Source organism: Centruroides vittatus, unplaced genomic scaffold (genome assembly GCF_030686945.1).
Source record: "Centruroides vittatus isolate TY-2023 unplaced genomic scaffold, ASM3068694v2 scaffold_324, whole genome shotgun sequence".
In the NCBI taxonomy this organism is placed as follows: Eukaryota; Metazoa; Arthropoda; class Arachnida; order Scorpiones; family Buthidae; genus Centruroides; species Centruroides vittatus.
The window spans coordinates 2259530-2279398 of record NW_027122701.1 but is presented as its reverse complement, the minus strand read 5'-3'; the positions used below and the strand labels follow the sequence as shown (position 1 = coordinate 2279398).

Sequence of the window (19869 nt, the reverse complement as noted above, 5' to 3'; positions counted from 1 at the left end):
ACTGTAGCACACTCAAACCTGGCTTCTTCATTACGACAATACTCCTACATATACAGTCTTCAAAATTTTAGTGTTTTTGGCAAAAAAAAAACATGAAGTCCTCTACCCTCCTTACTTGCCAGATTTTTAGCCCCTTATGACTTCTTTTTCTCCAGAGTAACATTGGAGCTCAAGGGGTGGTGTTTCAATGTGGTTGAAGCGATTCAGTCCAAAGTACAACAGGTGCTTCTGACTTTTCGAGATAGTGACTTCCAAAGAGCATTTTAGGCTTGACAGAGGTTGTGGAGTCACTGAATAAATGCATGAGGATTATGCATTTATACAGTTTGAAGGGAATGATAGACCAGATTTAAATTAGTTAAGTATTAAAATCTTTACAGACCAAATCCAATTTCTTTTTGATAGCACTTTGTACACACAGGTTCTGCTATACAAACTTAATTTATTCCTATGAAATTTCATAAGAAGCAATTATGTAATGATCTGAACATTATTATTTTTTGTGAGAAAAATTTCAGAACATTCCAATTTATATCAGTTTTATTTAAAAATGATTTTAAAAAATGTACAAATATCACACATCTTATTACCAGCAAAAATTTTACTGTAACAGATACTTTCAGTCTAATTTAGACCATCTTTAGGTTCTCTTTCTTTTTAGAATATATTGTAGGATTCATTACGTCATAAAAAGGATATTTGAAAATATGTTACATGGTATAGGGAACATTATTTGAAACATTATTATTTAAATTAATGTAAAATGCAATAAATAAGTTAAGAGTACAGTCAAACCTGTTTTTATGCGGGGGATAGGGACCGCATTAAAAAAAACGCATTAAAAAAAATCTCACGAAACTTCACGAATGGCTGTAAATAATAGTTTTCGCAACACAATTAAAAAAATAATTTTTTTATGCGGTCAACAGGGACCGCATAAAAAAAGTCTCACATAGAAAATAACTCAAAACCGTACGAAATAGAATTTATTGACAACAGATGTCAGCACTTGACTGCATCGTCTGGTCTATCGTCTGTTTTACATATTTTTGTCCAGGTGGTGTTTTGTTGACTTAAAAAGTAAATTATTTCATTTTTCGCATATTCATGCAATAATATTACTATAATAAGTGCATTTATGCTATAATAAGTTTATTTAGCTATAATAAGTCAACGTGAGACATGACGAATCGCACGAGACTAGTCGCCAACTATACCGCACAAATTAAAAATTCGCATTAAAAAAATCGCACAAATAAAAATCGCACATAAAAAGAGCGCATAAAAACAGGTTTGACTGTATAATAAAAAAAAATAAATTAATAAATTAAGTACAGAATAACAAATAAAAGAACATAAAATTATACAAAAATTAATAAAATAAAAAACTACTGCTAATATAAATATGAACATCTTATAAACTAAGCTTTGTTTTAAAGTAAAATATGGAGTAAAAGTTAAATACATATAGTTCTGTAGGGGGTTGTATAGTATTTATATAGTATATTTAGTGTAGTTCTCATTTATATAGTAGTCTCCATGCATTAAGGCAGTGGTTCTCAACCTTTCTGAGGCCTCATAATACCATTTGTATACTTTTCATTACATGGAGCATTGGCATCAATATATTCAAAAATTGATAAGCAATTTCATGCTTAATGTCTCACAAAACAATAAAGCAATAAAATAATAAATTTTATTGTATTGAATAAAATAGTAAATGTAGAATTGCCTATGAATAAAGTAATTTGTTTCAATACATTGGAATAATTTGGAATAAAAATTTTTTTTCATAGAACACTTAAGGCTAGTTTGCAGAACATGGGTTAAGAACCACTGTGTTAGGGAATATTTCCTGGTCTCTGATGTTAAACAAGTTTACCTATGAAGATTGTATTATGTATTTCACTCATTTTCATTGTTTTGGCTAGTCTCTTATTGGTTTTATGATTTTGGTTTCATTTTACATCTTAAACAATGTTCTATGTACAGTGGAACACATTTTCAAATATCCATTCCATGATGTAACAATTTCTCTAATGTATTCTAAAAAGAAAGAGAACCTGAAGATGGTCAAAATTAGGCCAAAGTACTTGTTATAGTAAACCTTTTGCTGGTAACGAGATGTTTGATGTGTATACATTTAGAAAATTAAACTAGCAGCTTTGTTAGATAAAAATATTAAAGAACATTGTAATAATGTTTTGTAATTTACTGATATCATAAAAAATATATTATTGAAGTTCACTAATTAAAGAAAATATGATTAAAACAAGTCATGTGTTTATACATACGTTGCACAATTTCCATTACTAATGGCATGTCTCATTTATCATGGTAGTCACTGTACTGAATAAGCAATTTCATTAGTTTTATTTTCTTGTTACGTTGTTAACTTTTCACATTATACATTTTCAGCATTTTTATTTTCTCATGATTATTACATATTGTATGAATTATAGAATTAGATAAAACTATTACTAAATAAATTCTATATTTCATTCATTCATATTCACTAAATCTAAAAGAATCCAAAATAAAAGAGCAATTATTTATTGGTGTTAAAGTAAATTAAGTTATAGTTTTCAGCAGGGCTGCGGAGTTGGTAAGAAAACACTTGACTCTGACTCCAACTCCTGACAATTTTAGTAGGCAGACTCCAACTCTGGCAAAATTAAAAATCAAGTCATTTTATGGGGGGCAGAGGTGCTCATAGGGGGGTACCCTACTCTGAACTCTGAAAGGAGCCCTGGACATTTACTCAAATACTTTTATAGTTAGTATTTTTAATATTTAACTTACATTAATATTTATTTGTATAAAAAAATTAATTTTTAACAAATATTTAATAAGAGGAGAAAGGGGGGGGCAATAAAATTCAACATCTACATATCTTTATTCTACAACATTTGCACTTCAATTTCACTTTTCCAGAAAAGTTAGTCCAACTAAAAAGTGTGCGATCTAGCTACTTCAGCCTCTTGTTCAGAAAAGAAAAATATATACAGTACTCTGATCAATTAGTCTCACTTATTTGGAAAAATAGAGTACTCATTTAGAGCAGGGATAATAAAGAATGATTCAAAAATATTCAAATTCAATTAAGTCAAAACAATTTAACTACTAATCACAAATACTACAAAGAAAACTACATATTTAATAAATTAAATTGTTGCATTTTGTATTTAAAATAAATAAATTGTAACAAAATACAAAAACATTTTTAAAAATTATTAAATATAAAATAAATTTTCTTTTATTTAAATAAAAAACTAAGTTAAATTTGAAATGCCGGAGTCAGAGTCGATGCGTTTTTCTTGACTGACTCCACAGCCCTGGTTTTCAGACTGAAATTTCTCTAATCTTGTTAATTGAAAAAATTTTGAGATTATGTAAAGATACTTGTAATATTAATATATATTAATTTTTTCATCTGTATTCCAATGAATCATTTGAAAATATTTTTAGGAGTTGCATAGTAACTTTTTTTATTTTAGATTTTAAATATATGTAAATAAATGTGATTTAATTTAAAAGAAATGCATTTACTCATATTTTTTAAAGCTTTTGTGTTGAAGTTTAGTAGAAAATTTTTACTTTATTGTTTTAAATTACAAAGTTAAAAATAGTGAATTTTAAATAAACAGTTTTATATATATTTTTTTCATTAGTGAAATAATTGAAACAATGGTTCAAGCTTATTCAAAAATATTTGGAAATCAGAAACCTGTTTTTGATGGTAGAAAGAATATGTATACTCGTGATGATTTGCCACTTGGAAAAGACAAAGTAAGAAAGATTAAAATTATTTTAAAATAATATGAGTAAAGAATATATATTAATATAATTTTGAAAAATATTAATTTTTTTAATTCATAATAAAAATATAAAATTAAATGGAAAAAAATTATTATAATATTTTAAATATATAAAATATTTTAAAGCAAAAAATTTATTTTTCTAGAAATATTTTTCAATATATGAAACTCAGCATTATATTCTTATTTGAATTTTCCATGAGTATTATAAATAAAAATTGTATCATGAAGATATTTATTTATGCATTTTTATATTGAAAGCATCTTATTAGTAGCATAACAGAAAAGTAGATTTCTGAAACTTGCATTTATACATAAAATAATATAGTTAAGAAGAACTTTAGAGGATTTTTATGTAGTAATCATAATTAGAAAGTGATCTAAAGTACTAAATGCAACCATATTTGGTATAATGATATGTCTGTGAAAAAAGATTTAATAGCAAAACTCTATGGCATTTTTGGCAATTCAAACAATAAATATTTTATTTTTACAAGACATTCATGCTATACAGAGACCTTAGTGATGCAGGGGATACTGCTCAATGTGGTTTTCATTCTGAAAATTTGAAACCTGAGGTGATGAACAGTGTGTTCAACAACTGACTGTACTTGATCATCTGTGATCATGTGGAGTGTAATACTGTGTTTCAAAAGTTGGTTTATTGAGAACATGTTGCAAATTTGGCAGCCTTGTCTGCTGAATTTGCAACATGTTCTCAATAAACCACACTTTTTAAATATGTTCCTAAAACCAAAAATCACACAAAAGTAAGATCTGAAGAACTAGGTGGTGCCAGATGGTGAGAATGCAAGACTAATTACTTTGTTATCAGTAAAATGCTGCAGAAATGTCAGTGCATGGTGTCTGATATGTGGAGATGCACTATCTTGCATGAAAGTTTCTCAAGGCATTGTAACTATTGTAATTGCCGTTGGGGTGTGACAGAAGTGTTAAGTATCTTAGTACCATATTTTCACAAATTGAACGGTATGTCAGTCTATCTGACGAGACCATGAAATCAAATATTTCTCTATGGTAAAAACTGGTTTTTTGCCAGTTTATCCCAGGGGAATGCTGGCATGCCAGTTTAAGTGAGATTATACAAACCTTTGACAAAGGGCACATGAAAAAAAATGAGTTATGTTGTGTGGATTTATTCTAAAACTGTGAAACTCGGCATTACATCAAAAACTATGATTATATGTTTAATTTCTGCATTTTTTACCTCATTAGAAAGAAGACAATATTCTTGAAATGCTGAAAGTTTTTTTTTTGTTTGTTTGTTTTATTGTAATTTGATTCAAAAACACAAAAATAAACATAAAAAATTTCTCAAACTAGCATAAATTATCTCAACTTATACCAATTAACAACTCCTTTGTATGAAATTTTAGGGGAAGATGTTATCTTTCAAGATCAGCTTAGATTGTCAGTGCAGCCCACATTAACTACTACTACTAATGTCAATAAGCCACTAATTGTTTAATTGACCTATAAACAAAAACTTTCTCTAGTCAGTCAAATTATAATGTTATTATTTTATTGTACTTGAAAGAATGCTTTCTTTAACATTTAACAACTAGTTTTATTAAATATGATTAATTTTATTTTTTAGTCAGAGTTTAACTGGCATATCAGTAACCCTAGGGTTTCCGGTTTCCCCTGGTTATATGCAGCATGCCACTAAATCTGCACACAGTATTTCTTGGCTGTCAGAGAACATGTCAGAAGCCCATTGGGACTAGCTTCAAGAATGGTCCAATGATAAATGTGACTGTGAATTCACACAAAACTAACTTTGGTGAGTGCAATGTAATCTGGAAAACATGATGGTTTTCCATAATTGAAATGTGACAATTACTGGTGTTCACTGTACCAGTGAAGTAAAAATGTGACTTGCACTTCACAAATGCTTTTATATATCATGACTAGGCATCTTTTTAGTTTTAAAAATCCATATAGAGATAACAAAATAATTTTTATTATGATGGTATTATCCTGTCATTTTTTCTGTATTCACCCATAGTTAAATAATAATAACATTTTGTTTGCATTTGATATATATTAATTTTCATATTTTATATATTTTAATTAATAACAAATTACATAATTTTTGTTTTCTTTTTACTTAAAAGTTTTTATTTTAATTTAAAACTTGAAAAAATTTGCATAATGTGTTAAAATGGCAATAAACTACTCTCATTGCCATAAAAATTAGCACACCGAGGAGTTGTCATATTGGTGTGAGACTTGGCATGCAGATAAGTTTCAAGCAGATATAGAAATGATTAGAGTTATAGTATGATGGTTCATTGTATAATGTCAGCAGAGGGTGTTAAATTGCATCCCACTTGGCCTATAAAAAAGTGCAAAAAAAGCATCCTGTCTAGTTTACCTGTTGCAGAGGGATGCTGTATCACTATTAATGCCTGTATGTCACAATCAAAGATCATATGAACAACTAACCAAGTTTGAGAAGGGAAGGATCATCAGGTTCAAAGAAGCTGGATGGTCATCTCACCAAATAACCTGCTACCTGGACTGTTTTGATAACACTGTGAGGAAGTGTGAAGACCAGTGGAAGAGAGAGAGAGCTCTCAGTTCCATGCACCACCCAGGACACCCATGCACTCCAGGACACCCATGCAGACCACTAGCTGAAAGATCTGCCTGGTTCTCCACTAACTATCATTGCCTGCCATCTGGACACAAGTGGCATCATCATTACAGGCTTTTGTGTCTTTCCATACCATTTTGAGGCACCTGGGTGAGGAACATTTGGTATTGCGGCAGCCATTATGTGTGCTGCCATTGAAAGCTCCCATCGATCTACTTGGTATTGGTAAACACTTTCCATGTGTTTTCCACCTGTGTCTAATTGTTGTATCTATCTTTTTCACAAAATACTCGCTTTTATTGCTTTAATTTGTAAAAGCCTACTTGTTGTATATTACCCTATGTTAGAAATTGAGTACAGTTCTTACATATTTGTGTGCATTCATCTACAGCAGTGGTCAGGGAACTGGGGTAAATTACCCCAAATGGGGTCAAAATGAAATTATTGGGGGTAATAAGGAATTTCTCCAAAACCTAAAGAGTAAAAGTTTTCAATGAAATTATTGTGTTCCAAAATGATAATTTTATTTGGTTTGTCTATTATTTATTATTTTCAGTGTAAAATGATTCAATAAATAGTGTTTAATTTAAATTTGTATCAATTTTCTCCTTTTCAAAATGAGGGGGGTAATGTCGACTTACACAAATATATTTTGGGGTAATGGCTAAAAAAGTTCCCCGCCCCGATCTACAGTTTCTGTTCATGTAAAAATGTCATCTGTTCTTAAGTTTTGGACATGTGTAGCTAGAGCTGGGAAGTGAGGTATTAGTGATGTATTGGTATGGTAAAGTAACCATGCACTACAGGATGAAACTAATGTCAGTGCCTCTAGTGGTAAAATTGGAATTTAGCATTCCATCTAAAGAACTATGAGCAATACAGAAAAAAGTAAATGAAAAAGTTGCGGAGCATTATTGAATCATTAGGAATTGATTTTTCACAAAAACAGATAGTGCAAGAAGGCTGGCTATACATACATACATACAGTACCTATGCCATAGGATCAGTCCCTTCATGAATGAGCTCCAGTACAAGTACATCTCAGTGCAGTACATGGATGAGCTTATCTCTTATATTTATATCCACAAACAAGGATTAATAGCTAGAGTTAGAATTTAACCAATTACTATTCACTTTACTTGTAGTACATGAATGCTTATTGGTTAGTTTCTAACTCTGACTCTTGATCCTTGGTTGTGAATACAAACATTAGCTGTTGAACAGCTCAACAAATTGTCCATGCAGTTAGATGTGAGGCAGTAGCAAGTAATACCATGCAGTTTCCCCAGTATTTTGTTCACATTTGTCATCTTTTTGTTCACTTATAGCACTGTCATCTTGCAATAATCTTCATTTATATAGCTTTCCATTATTTTTTTTTGGCATATTCTTTAAAGAATGATAGCTGTGATACATTACCTTGCCTGAAATTTTATGTTTATAGGCAATGTCACGTCACAGCCATCATGTGCATGTGAGTTTGTGTACAAATGATGGCATTGTGCATAGTTTCTATCCTTCTATTTGCACTATCCGTTTTTGTGAAATGGCATTCCCTACTATTTCTTGAAACATCAGGTGAATAAGATTGATAGCTTTATTTAAACTTATCTTGTCTACTAGTACTTTATCAATTAACAAGACTTATTATACTGGATTTATGGATGCAGCAATTAGGTCTTACAGATCAGAAATAATATTGTTTATTTAAATCACCTGAACACACACACTTTAACATTGTGTTTTGGACCTGTTTGTCCGTCATCAGCAGGCATTTAAAAGACATTTTCTACAATTAAGTTAAAAATAAATTTTGTTACAATCATAAATAAACATAAAATTCTCAACAATAATACAATAAAATCCTTACAAATTCTGGGCTTTTTAAACACATTCCCAATTTCGAACATATTCAAAGTCAATATTAACCAAATAATTCCATACATATTCATCATTGATTGTTCTCTTTCACTTAAACTTCATCCCAATCCGTTCCAATCCTTCCTTTTATACGTCTTTCTCTCTCTTCCATCGATGATTCCTCTCCATGATTGGCGTATCTCTCTTCTGGTATTGTTATATATTCTATCCATTTGTTTAATTATATTGATGTGTTCATATAATTCTTTTATAATTATTTTCCTCTTTTTCCTTATTTTCACGGTATTCAAATCAATTTTGCAACCTTTTGAGTTACAGTGTTCAGCCACTGCTGACTTTGCATATTTTCCCCTAATTGCTCAAATATGTTCACTTAATCTTATTTTTAATTTTCATTTTGTTTCACCAATATATGTTTTTTTTAGGTTACAACTACAATTAAATGAATACACCACACTTTTTTCTTCTGTTATGTTATATTTTTCTTCATTTTTATAACAGATATTTTTTAGTTGAATTTATTTTTTCGGTATTAAATTAATTCTACTTCTTACTACTTTTTTAATTCTTTCAAATAACTTTGGAACATATCTTAATTTAACAAATTTTTTCTCTTTATCCATAAAAAAATTATAAATTATATTAAATAAACAATATTATTTCTGATCTGTAAGACCTAATTGCTGCATCCATAAATCCAGTATAATAAGTCCCATTAATTGATAAAGTACTAGTAGATGAGATAAGTTTAAATTAATATAAAGACACAAAGGCATATTAACTAAAGATTGATAGCTATTTATTATCACTGATCTACTCAGGAAAATTACAAAACTATCAATAAGTCAATTTATTTTTTCAAAGCTTAAACAAAAGTATCATAAACTATATTTTCTGCATTATACTAAAAATAAAGAATCAAATCATTCTGCTGCTGAGCAGCAAGAGCTTGGCTTAAAGCTTGGTTCACATTGGCATACAAATTGCTATGAATGAATGAAACAAACACCAATTGTCATTTGCATTGTACCATGTGATCCAAACTAAGATAGATACATGATTGGTTGAAAAGATTTTGTTTACATTCCCCAATTTTAAAAAATTTTCTTCAAATATTAGGGTATTTTTAAGCAATCAAGGAAATTTTACTTGTCATTATTAAACAATTGATATTTCTTATATATTAATTTAAACTCTACATATATTGTTTTTTCTAAACTGAGTATTATTGTTAATTAAGTAGTAAGAGTGTTATTGTATTGCTATGTATTTTTAATACATAATAGTACAGTAGCCCCTCATTATATTATGGGTTTGGATATATCACACTTTTTTCTGGTCCCCAAATTTTAAAAGCACTTGAATCAATAAATTTTAAAATATCAATTGCCATTGAATTTATTTTTGCAACTAAATACAGTATTTTATTCCTACCATTGTCCTTGAAACTACCACTGCAAGTGAAACAATAAATTTGTCAAGATTTAAATAAGCAAAACAGGCAGACAGATCAATTATTATTTTCAGTTTGATATTAAAAGTAGTTTATTTGTTGGTTTTAAGTACTGTCTCCTCATTTACAAGTTTCTGTGAATTCGAAATTGACCCAATACAGTCAATTCACATAAAGGTGTGAACATGTAATAAACTGCATACTGGAAATCGAAAGGTGTAGTTTTTTTACGTAAAGGTGTGAAGTTTTGAATTCACTGGAATGTGTAAGGAAAAGGTATTTTTATTTCTGAATGGAAAGTTCTTAAATTTTTATACAATAGTAACTTTATTTTACTTTTTAGAGAATTTTTACTCTAATTTTATAAGTTTTGATATTCTATTATATGTTCAATATTTATTTTTTAAATTTTCAGTTACTGTATTTATAATTTTTATTAAAAAAATATAAATTACACAAATTTTAATAAGCAATTTATTATGAAATATAATACTGTATAATGAAATTGCAACTGATATTTTGTTTTTATATTGACAGTATTTGTCTTTAAATGTCGTTACAGTATTAAAGAAACAATAATGCTAAATTGGTGTTTGTGGTATCAATGTTTACATAAACATCATTTAATATGATATAACTAAGAATAAAATTTAGTATTGCAGAACTAAGCTTATTTTATATCAGAAACACTTGTTGACAAACGAATAGAGGATATAGATTCCATAGCATGTATAATCTGCTTAGTATAAGCCTAGAATTTTCAGTACTCTGTTATATTGCATCATTTCTTTGTCTCCCAACAAGTGCAACGTAATGGACTACTGTATTTATTATTACATTATAACTTTCTCTGCAATCTGATGATTGGATAAACAAACACTAGATGTGAAAGATGATTGGTTGAACCAACTGAAGTTTGGCAGAAATTGAGATATTTTCAACTCCTAATAAACCAGTTAAAAAGACACCAGAGATGAACTGGTATGTCATAGTGGTTTGTATGCCAATGTGAACTTGGCTTTAGAATGAATTTATTTAACTTAAAAAATATCTGATTTAAAAACTTGTTTTTTAATTCTGTTCTGAGCAGTTAGGATTAAAACTTTATTAGGTTTAAGTTAATTAAGTAGTGAACTTGAGTGTATTTGATGAATATTTTGGTCAATTATACAGTTCCTGACTAGTGCAGTTGGTTGAATCCTGAATATAAATTGTTTTTATTTCGATAAAATGAAAACAGAATTTTAATTCTTAATAAGTTAGTTTCTTTTATAAAACTTAGAGTATAGTTTTGTAATATGACAAAAATAGAACATGATAAATCCAGTTCATCTTTTGACTCTGATCACCTTCATTTCAGTAAGTTTATCATTTGTTTGTTTATTCTTTTGTATCAAAGTGAAGCCTTTAACAAATTGTTAGGATTCTTTCTCAGGCTATATTGAAGATAATTTTTGATTACTTAAAGTTACATTCTTTTGAATACCTAAACTTTCAGGGCCAATTTTAGAGACAACGTTTAGATGTTGACAGTGGTTTAGAGATTGTTTAGACGCAGTTCAGAAAAATTTCATTGCAGAGATGATGTTTCTTGCTTGCCACAGTTTAAACAGCATTTAGAAGCTGGTTATTTGATCTACTTTCTAGACTCACTCAACATCAGGTTTAGATGGTGTTTTTTAATTCAAGTGGAAGTTGTCACAGTGTTTTGTTTGTTGCAAAATTTAGATAAAAATGGATATCATTCTTTTGATAAATGTTGCAAATGGGATGAATCAACAAAATTATTCATTAATTAATTGTTCGGATTGAAAATAGACTGCTGGCCATTAAAATTGTTACACCATGAAGGCAGCAGACAACAAACAAGAAATTTGCATGGAAGGTGCATGCTGGGATATGCAAATGGTTAGCATTTCAATGCATGCTTATAATGCAGATACGAGTAAGGCCACCTACAGTCAATATAAAAGGGAAGATTGTAAAGCTGGTTTCTCATATAGAAATTGCATTCACATGTTGGTTGCTTGTGTAAAGGTTTGTTATGCTTTGTATAAGAAGGGGGATTGCTTACCAGTACATATTAGAGTTTGATCGTGGTAGAAACATAACCTATGGGGATTGCAGTTTATCGTTCCACACTGTTGCTGCTTGCATTGGTCATGAATATGGAATTGATGGATCTAGGAGGGCTATACAAAATGCAATGCAAGATCTCGGCAGTCCCTGGTCACTAATGCTTGAGAGAACAGACATCTTGTTCGCATGGCCTTGTGGGATCGTACAGCCACATCATTGACCTTGAGTCAGGAACTTGGGTTGTTTTTGGAACAGCAAATATCTGCAGCACCACAGATTATCAGCATGGTGACCATTGCTGCGGCTTTCCTTGACTTTGCAGCAGAGAAAGGCATAGAAAAAGGCTGCAACAAATATGGACGCAGGAGTAGCGTCACGGCATCTGTGTACAGCATCATGAAGGCCATATCTATGTATGGAGGCACCGAGGGGAATGATCATCGCCAGATTTCATTCGTTGTCGTCATGCAGGTTCAGCATCTGGAGTGATGGTATGGGGTGCCATTGAATACACATCCTGGTCACCTCTTGTTTGCATAGCTGGTAATTTGGACAGCTGCCATTACATTTCCGATGTGTTAAGGCTTGTTGCTGTGCCCTATCTTTGAGGCCTCTATCACACTACCTTTCAACAGGACAATGCACGACTGATGTTGCTCATGCTGTCCTGGTCTTCCTGAATACAGAGGGTATTTGACAGTTGCCCTGGTCAGCACATTCTCTAGATCTGTCACCAATTGAGAATGTCAGCTCAATGGTTGCCGAGAAACTAGCATGCCACCACTCACCAGCCTGTACGATAGATGAACTGTGGCAGAGTTGAAGCCGCATGGACTGCTGTACCCATACCTGTTATCCAAACTCTGTTTGACTCGATACCTAGCTGCATTACAGCTGTTATTGCTGCCAGAGGTAGTTGTTCTGGGTACTGATTTCCACATGCTCTGTACCTCAAAATTACTTGTCAATTTAATCATGTCTTCCTTCCATTATACTGTATGTGTACAATAAATATGATTCTGCTATTTGCTTTCCTTCCTGGTATAGTATTTTTAATGGCCAGCAGTGTAATATAATCAAATACTTTAAATTTGTTTGAATATCAGAACTGGAACATTTAAAATGAGAGAACATTTAAGACTACAATTAAACCAGATGCTTTTATTTACAATTCAAATATCATGCCAGTTATAAAATGTTAATGCATTTTGGGGTCATCATTGTTATAATTTTCTCATCAGAACATTCTGTTAAAACAAACAGAAGACAGTTCTAGTAATTACAAAAACCTTTTTATAGAAATAAAGAAATGAAATAAAAATAAAATACTTAAAAATATTTATCTCAACAGTTACGAAGGGAGAGAGTTAACATTATATTGAAATAATTTCTTAAAAATCTATTCCGAAGATGAAATCCAAATTTAGTATAAATTTCTAAATCTGGATTTGTTCATATTTTAAATTGTATTGGCTATGAAATTAAACATTGAAATGGAAAAGGATTGTCATTAACTGCTGAACAATGGTTGTTAACGGCCATGAGATTTTATGCTACCTGAAGTCTCAGATTAAAGAGACAGCTTGAAGCTTTCAGAAGATAGCTGGATTATCGGAGTTTTTTTCTGATGTCACAAACGAATAACACAATTGGTTGAACAACTTCTAAAGGACGGGAGTAATGGTGAAGAAAGTAATAGTTGATTATTTGTCAAGGTTCATTTAGATATAATTCAGAAATAGACAATGGAGTCTTTGCAATGTATCTTCAACCATGGTTCAGCCAACTAATGTCTAGATACCATTTGGCTGTTAATCATTGTTTAGTGTAAACTCTGTCTTCAATGTTTCAGAAGTAAAGTTTTTGTGAACTCTTAGAATAAGGTTTGGTGTTGTCTATGTTAATATAAACATGGAGTTGTTGTTTACTAGTTCCTTGAATATTAAGAAAGATTCTTTAAACTTAATTACAATTGTGAGACTCTGGACAGGGTCCAAACCCTTCACTAAAATTTGCTTTAAAATATTTTTGAATAGAAAATAAAATAGTGATAGAAACTTTTATAAAATAAACACAATGCAACACATGAAATGCTGAAGATTGATCGTAACAGTCAGTCTTCAGATGTACAGTACATTGGGTTGGGATTGGAATGCAGAGTTGGCTTAGATGTCAACTCTCCTGCAACTTAAATTGATCTCTCATTACACTTGGAGATAAAAGATACCAATTACATAGCAAGGATGGGGAATCTGAAACCAATTAGAATGAATGATTAGGGAACAACATTAATAAAAACCCCAAATTTCAAGGACATGACAGTTTCTTCTCCTGAGTGTAGGACCATTGTGTTTACACTTACCTCTGTCTCCATCTTCCTCTCATGGATTGACCTCTATCCTACCACCAGCAACATCAATAGTACCACTCTGGGGCTGACAAGACATCAAAGGAATTATAACTTACAATCCAGAGACCTTCTTTTGGAACCTATCTCAGGAGAGGAAGACCTGGAAGACATTGCCAACATTGAAATTTTAAGATTGCAGAAATTTTGTAAGCCCATTTTGTAAATGTGGAGACTTACCTCAGTGTCCTCCTCCACCCAGGTGCACAATCTCTAAACTTGGTTATACGACTGGTAATAGGTATTGGATGGGGACCCCAGTTACTGTAAATTTTCACACAATATAAATATATTCAAATTATAAAAAAGTAATTTACAAAAATTTATAAATAATTTGAAGAAATTTGCATTTTGATTAAACAGAAGTATTAAAGTAAAAATACATATATGAAGGGTATTTTTTAAATAAGGTCTGTTTTTTAATAAGAAGAAAAATACTGTAAATATCGTTAAAATATATTTTTTTCCGTATTCTACATATTTTTATCTACTTTTCTACATAGTTTCCAGTTTTGTTCAAACATTTATCAGACCACTCAACAATTTTTTTAATTTCAACTTCAAAGAAATCTGCCGCCTGCCACTGGAAGACATTAGGCCATGCCACTTGTCTTGTATGGCATGCTGGAGTTTTCTCAAGATCACACAATATGCATCAGAATTGATTGTTGTGCTTCTTGGCATAAAATCCATTAACAAAATCCCTTTCCTGTCCCAAAGGACAGTTGCCATGATCTTTCATGTTGAAATCGAATAACAGATCGTATCTCACAGTTGGCAGGTGACTCAATTTTCTTAAACATTATAAACTTCTACAGCTCAGCACACAGACAGATGACATGGCTGCAAATGGCATCTAAATGTGCGCAAAGCATGCTGGGAGTGGACGCATATGCACACTGCTGCAATCGTGCGTCATTCTCACTCTCATTCACAAACTGACCTTGTTTAAAAAATAGCCCTTATACTTTCATTAATGATGTCTACATGAACTTAGATTTTCTATAAAGTTATAAAACTGGTATCTTTAAGTTTAATTGATAATTTCTTTTGTTTCTTTAAATACATTTTATTTATTTAGTATATAATTAAATTATATTTTAATTTAAATATTTTTTTAATATAAAAAACTAGGTAGAGTTAGAAGTTACTTTGCCAGGTGAAGGTAAAGATAGAGTCTTCAGAGTTGCCATTAAATGGTTAGCAGAAGTTAGTTTATATTCTTTGGAAGAAGCTTTAGAAGGCCGATCACGAACCATACCCATTGACACATTACAATCTCTGGATGTTGTTATGAGGCATTTACCCAGTATGACGTAAGTTAGTTTGTTCTGATTCAATTTATTAATTTTATTATATTAAATAGCATATCATGTAATAAAATTTCAAAAACTTCAAGACATTTATAAATACAAAAAGTTGACAAAATAATAGAAAAAATGTTGAAAACATTCATTTCCTAACTACAAAGAACACTTTTAAGATAATGCTTCATTTTTTATGATCATTCACTGTAGGCTCTAACAGGTATTTTTGCATGTTACTGATATGTATTTTTTTTTTTTTTTAATGTTTAATGTTGGTTGTATGCGTATAAAAAAAGATGACTAAAGATCAATTACTTCAATATTCTTTATTTTATATTTTACAAATCTATTATTAAAAAAAAGAAATCAAAATTTTTGGTATTTTATTTTATTTCTTATTACTTTTTTGAGCTGATAAATAATTTTTGTTACTTCTTTTATTTTATCTTACTGTTACTTTTATATAAATGTTTTTATTAATTGCTAATTTTTACAATTACACATATAGATTTTAATATGTAAATACATATTTACATAAATTAATTTTTATTTACTTTATAATACTTTACTTTATAAATAAAAGCAAATTAATGTTGCTTTTTATGTAGCTCCTTTTTCAAAAATGAAATAAGGTATAATTCAAACACTGTAAGACTGGAAAAAGTATGATAGAAAATACACCAACTGATGAACCTTATAAATTAAATTCCAGCATAGCTTAATGCAGATAAAATACAAACTTTTTCAATCTATAAATAATGCACAAGTGTACATAATGTGATAGTCAAGCATGAATGGGAGCAGTCAAGCCAGACAGTACACTGTCTGGTCTGGATTGCAACATGGAGGTGACAGCACCAACCAACACTGGCAATCCAGTTGGATGGGTAGGACTGGTCTGCTCAGTAGTGGGTCACTCCAACAAACAAAGAGCAGACAAAGGTGCTACCACAGACACAACATGCAGGTAATCCAAAGCACAATGACACACATGTTGCACAACACTAATCTACAAGGTATCCAGAGGCAAACACAAACACTGTTACTTCAGTATGGCTGACCTGGTCGTCTTTGCTGATGGCTGACTGGGAAAGCCAAGCATAAGATGTTATTTTGCATATATATGTGTAAAATAACAACATAATTATAAATGAATAAATAAAAAGGATTTAGAACATAAGTAAAATAAAAAATATAAAAAATGGTTATTGCTCTGAATAACTAAGCACACAATTCTCCTTGCAGGCTACAGTATTTCCTGTAAAAGCAGATCATATTTAGTTAAAGTGAAAAACTCTGCATGATTCTTTAGACTTAATTCCTAGTTTGATACCACTTGAACCAAGTCTTATTTATTTTGTATTCTCATACATATCTGGTTACTTGTTGTATCTTAGCACAAAACTTACTACATAAAAAATAAGAGCATTTGTTAATTAATATTGGAAAAACCCAAATAAATCCATAAACATGAGATATACTCAAACTAATGATTGATGATGTGTGTTTTGTGATCAGAATAATAATGCAAATTCTTTGCTGATATTTACTTTTTGATCTTGTAATTACATCAGAATTCACAAAATATGTCTAATTGTGAGATTGTAAAAATATCAAAAAATAGAGAAATAATTTGATCTTAAAATAAATGTTTTTAATTATGGTTTGTAAATTTAGATATAAATATTTATTTTTATTCAAAACATAAAATATAGTGTGTTTTTTATTTTAGCAAAGATTCAAAAGATTTGACTTTCAGTTATTATTTTTTATTGTCAATTGTGATAAATAAATGAAATATAAATAAACTATGACAAAATATTTTGCAAATAATAAATTGATATCATTAATTAAGAAAAGTACAGTACATACTAGATTAAATTCTCAGTTTGTTTTAATTATTAAAGCAATTTCTAGAAGTCTGAATATTAAATATTCAAAGTTAAATATATAAACCTCTTAAATGTGTGTTAATTCCAAAACATTAATTTTATCCTAAAAATACTGAGAAAATAATTTCATAAATCAAATTTTTATGTAATCTATAAAATAAGAGTAACTGATTTTTGTTTTATAGGTACACTCCTGTTGGACGTTCATTTTTTTCTTCTCCAGATGGTTACTATCATCCACTAGGTGGTGGTAGAGAGGTATGGTTTGGTTTCCACCAGAGTGTTCGTCCTAGTCAATGGAAAATGATGCTAAATATTGATGGTAAATAGTAAAAAGAAAAATTTTTAATAGAAATGAATTATCAAACTATGAGTAACATTATTATTCTATATTTTAACGTAACATGGTTAATTTTTTTTTATTAAATTTTATTTATTAAAGAAAAAATAATAATTTCGGTTTAAATAAAACATTAGAATGTGCAAAAGATTATTTTGAGTTTCTGAACATATTTTTATAATTTAAAATAATTAATCTATGTTGCTTTAAAAGTATGTTTTCTAATAAATATAACATAATCATGTTGCAATCAGTAGTGCATATTTAATATATTTAACTTACTACAAATATGTGATAAGAAGTCAAACAAATAGTGCATATTTATAAACTAATGTATTCATTCATTCATTCATTAAGTTTATTTAACGTAACATTTGTTTGTTACATGCCCTGATATCGCATGGCATAATCAGGGTTACATACAGAAAACAATGGATACAATATACATGAAATTCTACATAAGATTGAAATGTATTTAAATATAAAATATAACAATATAATATTAAATAGAGTATTAACAATAATACATTCAAAGATGATGCATGGTACATAGTGTAGCATATAATTATCATGAGATTAAGATGATAATATTTACAAGAGAGATACTAACTATATACAATTATATACATATCTTGGTAAGTTGCATACATCAACTAAGAGAAAATAAGTGTTAACATATTGATGAAACATGCACTCAGTAAACAGATTCTTAAGACTCATTAGTATGCAGAGTAATTAACAACTTACCAATAAGAGGATAACATTACAAAATAATGTATCCAAAATATTATAGTCCTGTAAACAAGGCGGATTTTCTCTCTGTTGCAATGGCATAGTCAGTCTTTAGTTGTAATTTGGTTTTTTCCTTAAGAAATACTGGGCAAGTTTTGTCCATTGTATTGTGACAAGTATCAGTTTTATTTTCATGTGAACAATTGGACACTTTGATGGACAAAGTATGTTGGGACAATTTTTGTATAGATGAAGCTCACCACAGTGACTACACACATTATCTGTAGAAGTACAGTTTTTTGCAAAGTGTCCAAAAGATAAACAACGATAACACTGAATAATGGGGAAAAAGTCAAAAACTTGGCAGGTCGTCCAAAGGAGGTGGATCTTTCCCGCTTTTACCATTTTTTCTCTAACCATAGGAGTTACCTCAAGAATCCAGGAGATGTGATCTTGATTCTTTTCATTAAGTGAAAACCTGATATGAGCATTTTCAGGGAAAGTGCGTTCTGTGAAATCGGATCCTAAAAGGTGCCCATTTTGTTCAAAAATATCCTCAATGAGGTCCTCTTTATTGATATCTTTGGGGACTGAAGCAATTTTGATTAGTGGGAGTCTCTTTTTCGGTAGTTTTGAAATTAAGCCCGGTATCTGTTCAACATTCTCCTTAAAATAGTTAGCATCACTCTTATGATTCAAATCAATTGCAAGTCCTCCATTTCTTATTTTTCTTATACGGCATATACCTATTCCCAATTTATCTGGTTGCACATTATTAGTTAAATGAGATTTAGTTTCCTCACTCGTAGCTCCTTGTTTGTCGCTAAATACCAATACTGTATACTCTGGTGCAGGTGGGTCATTTGTAACTGAGGTTGATTTTATTCCCTTTGAAAGGGTATCTCTATAGCTTGGAGTGCAAGAAACTTTTACGCTAGCTGGATCATTGGAAGAGGTTTTCCTAATGATTATGTACTGTGTGTTGTATATTCAATAAGGTTTCTTTAGATTCGTTAATTTGAGTAACTTTAAATTCATTTAAATCCTCTTTAGTAACAAATTTTGAAAGTGCTCGTTCAATTAAATTATTTTTCTTTAGTGTAGTTTCGGCTAATTCAATAACTCTTGTAAACTGTGTCAATATGTATGTGAGATGACAATCAACTCCAAATTTAGCATTTCGATTATGATGGGAATATTTCTTAATTTCATCAACAATGCCATAGGCAGTATCATGAAAAATTTGTATTTCTGCATCCATATTAAACTATAAAAATTTGCTAATTTGTCTAAAATATTAAATTTGCTATCTTAAAATTATCAGCAATGTCTTCTTCTAC

General features: G+C 30.1%; 1 protein-coding gene across 1 annotated transcript in view; it reads left to right on the top strand.

The window, feature by feature from the left end:
• The window catches only part of LOC136988274 (protein argonaute-2-like), a 91443-nt gene that overhangs the window by 19884 nt on the left and 51690 nt on the right, over positions 1-19869 (top strand). Inside the window, exons 3-5 of the mRNA XM_067286134.1 lie at positions 3672-3789; positions 15393-15574; positions 17643-17779. Coding sequence (XP_067142235.1) covers positions 3672-3789; positions 15393-15574; positions 17643-17779 — 437 coding nt within the window. The remainder of the gene's footprint in view (positions 1-3671; positions 3790-15392; positions 15575-17642; positions 17780-19869) is intronic.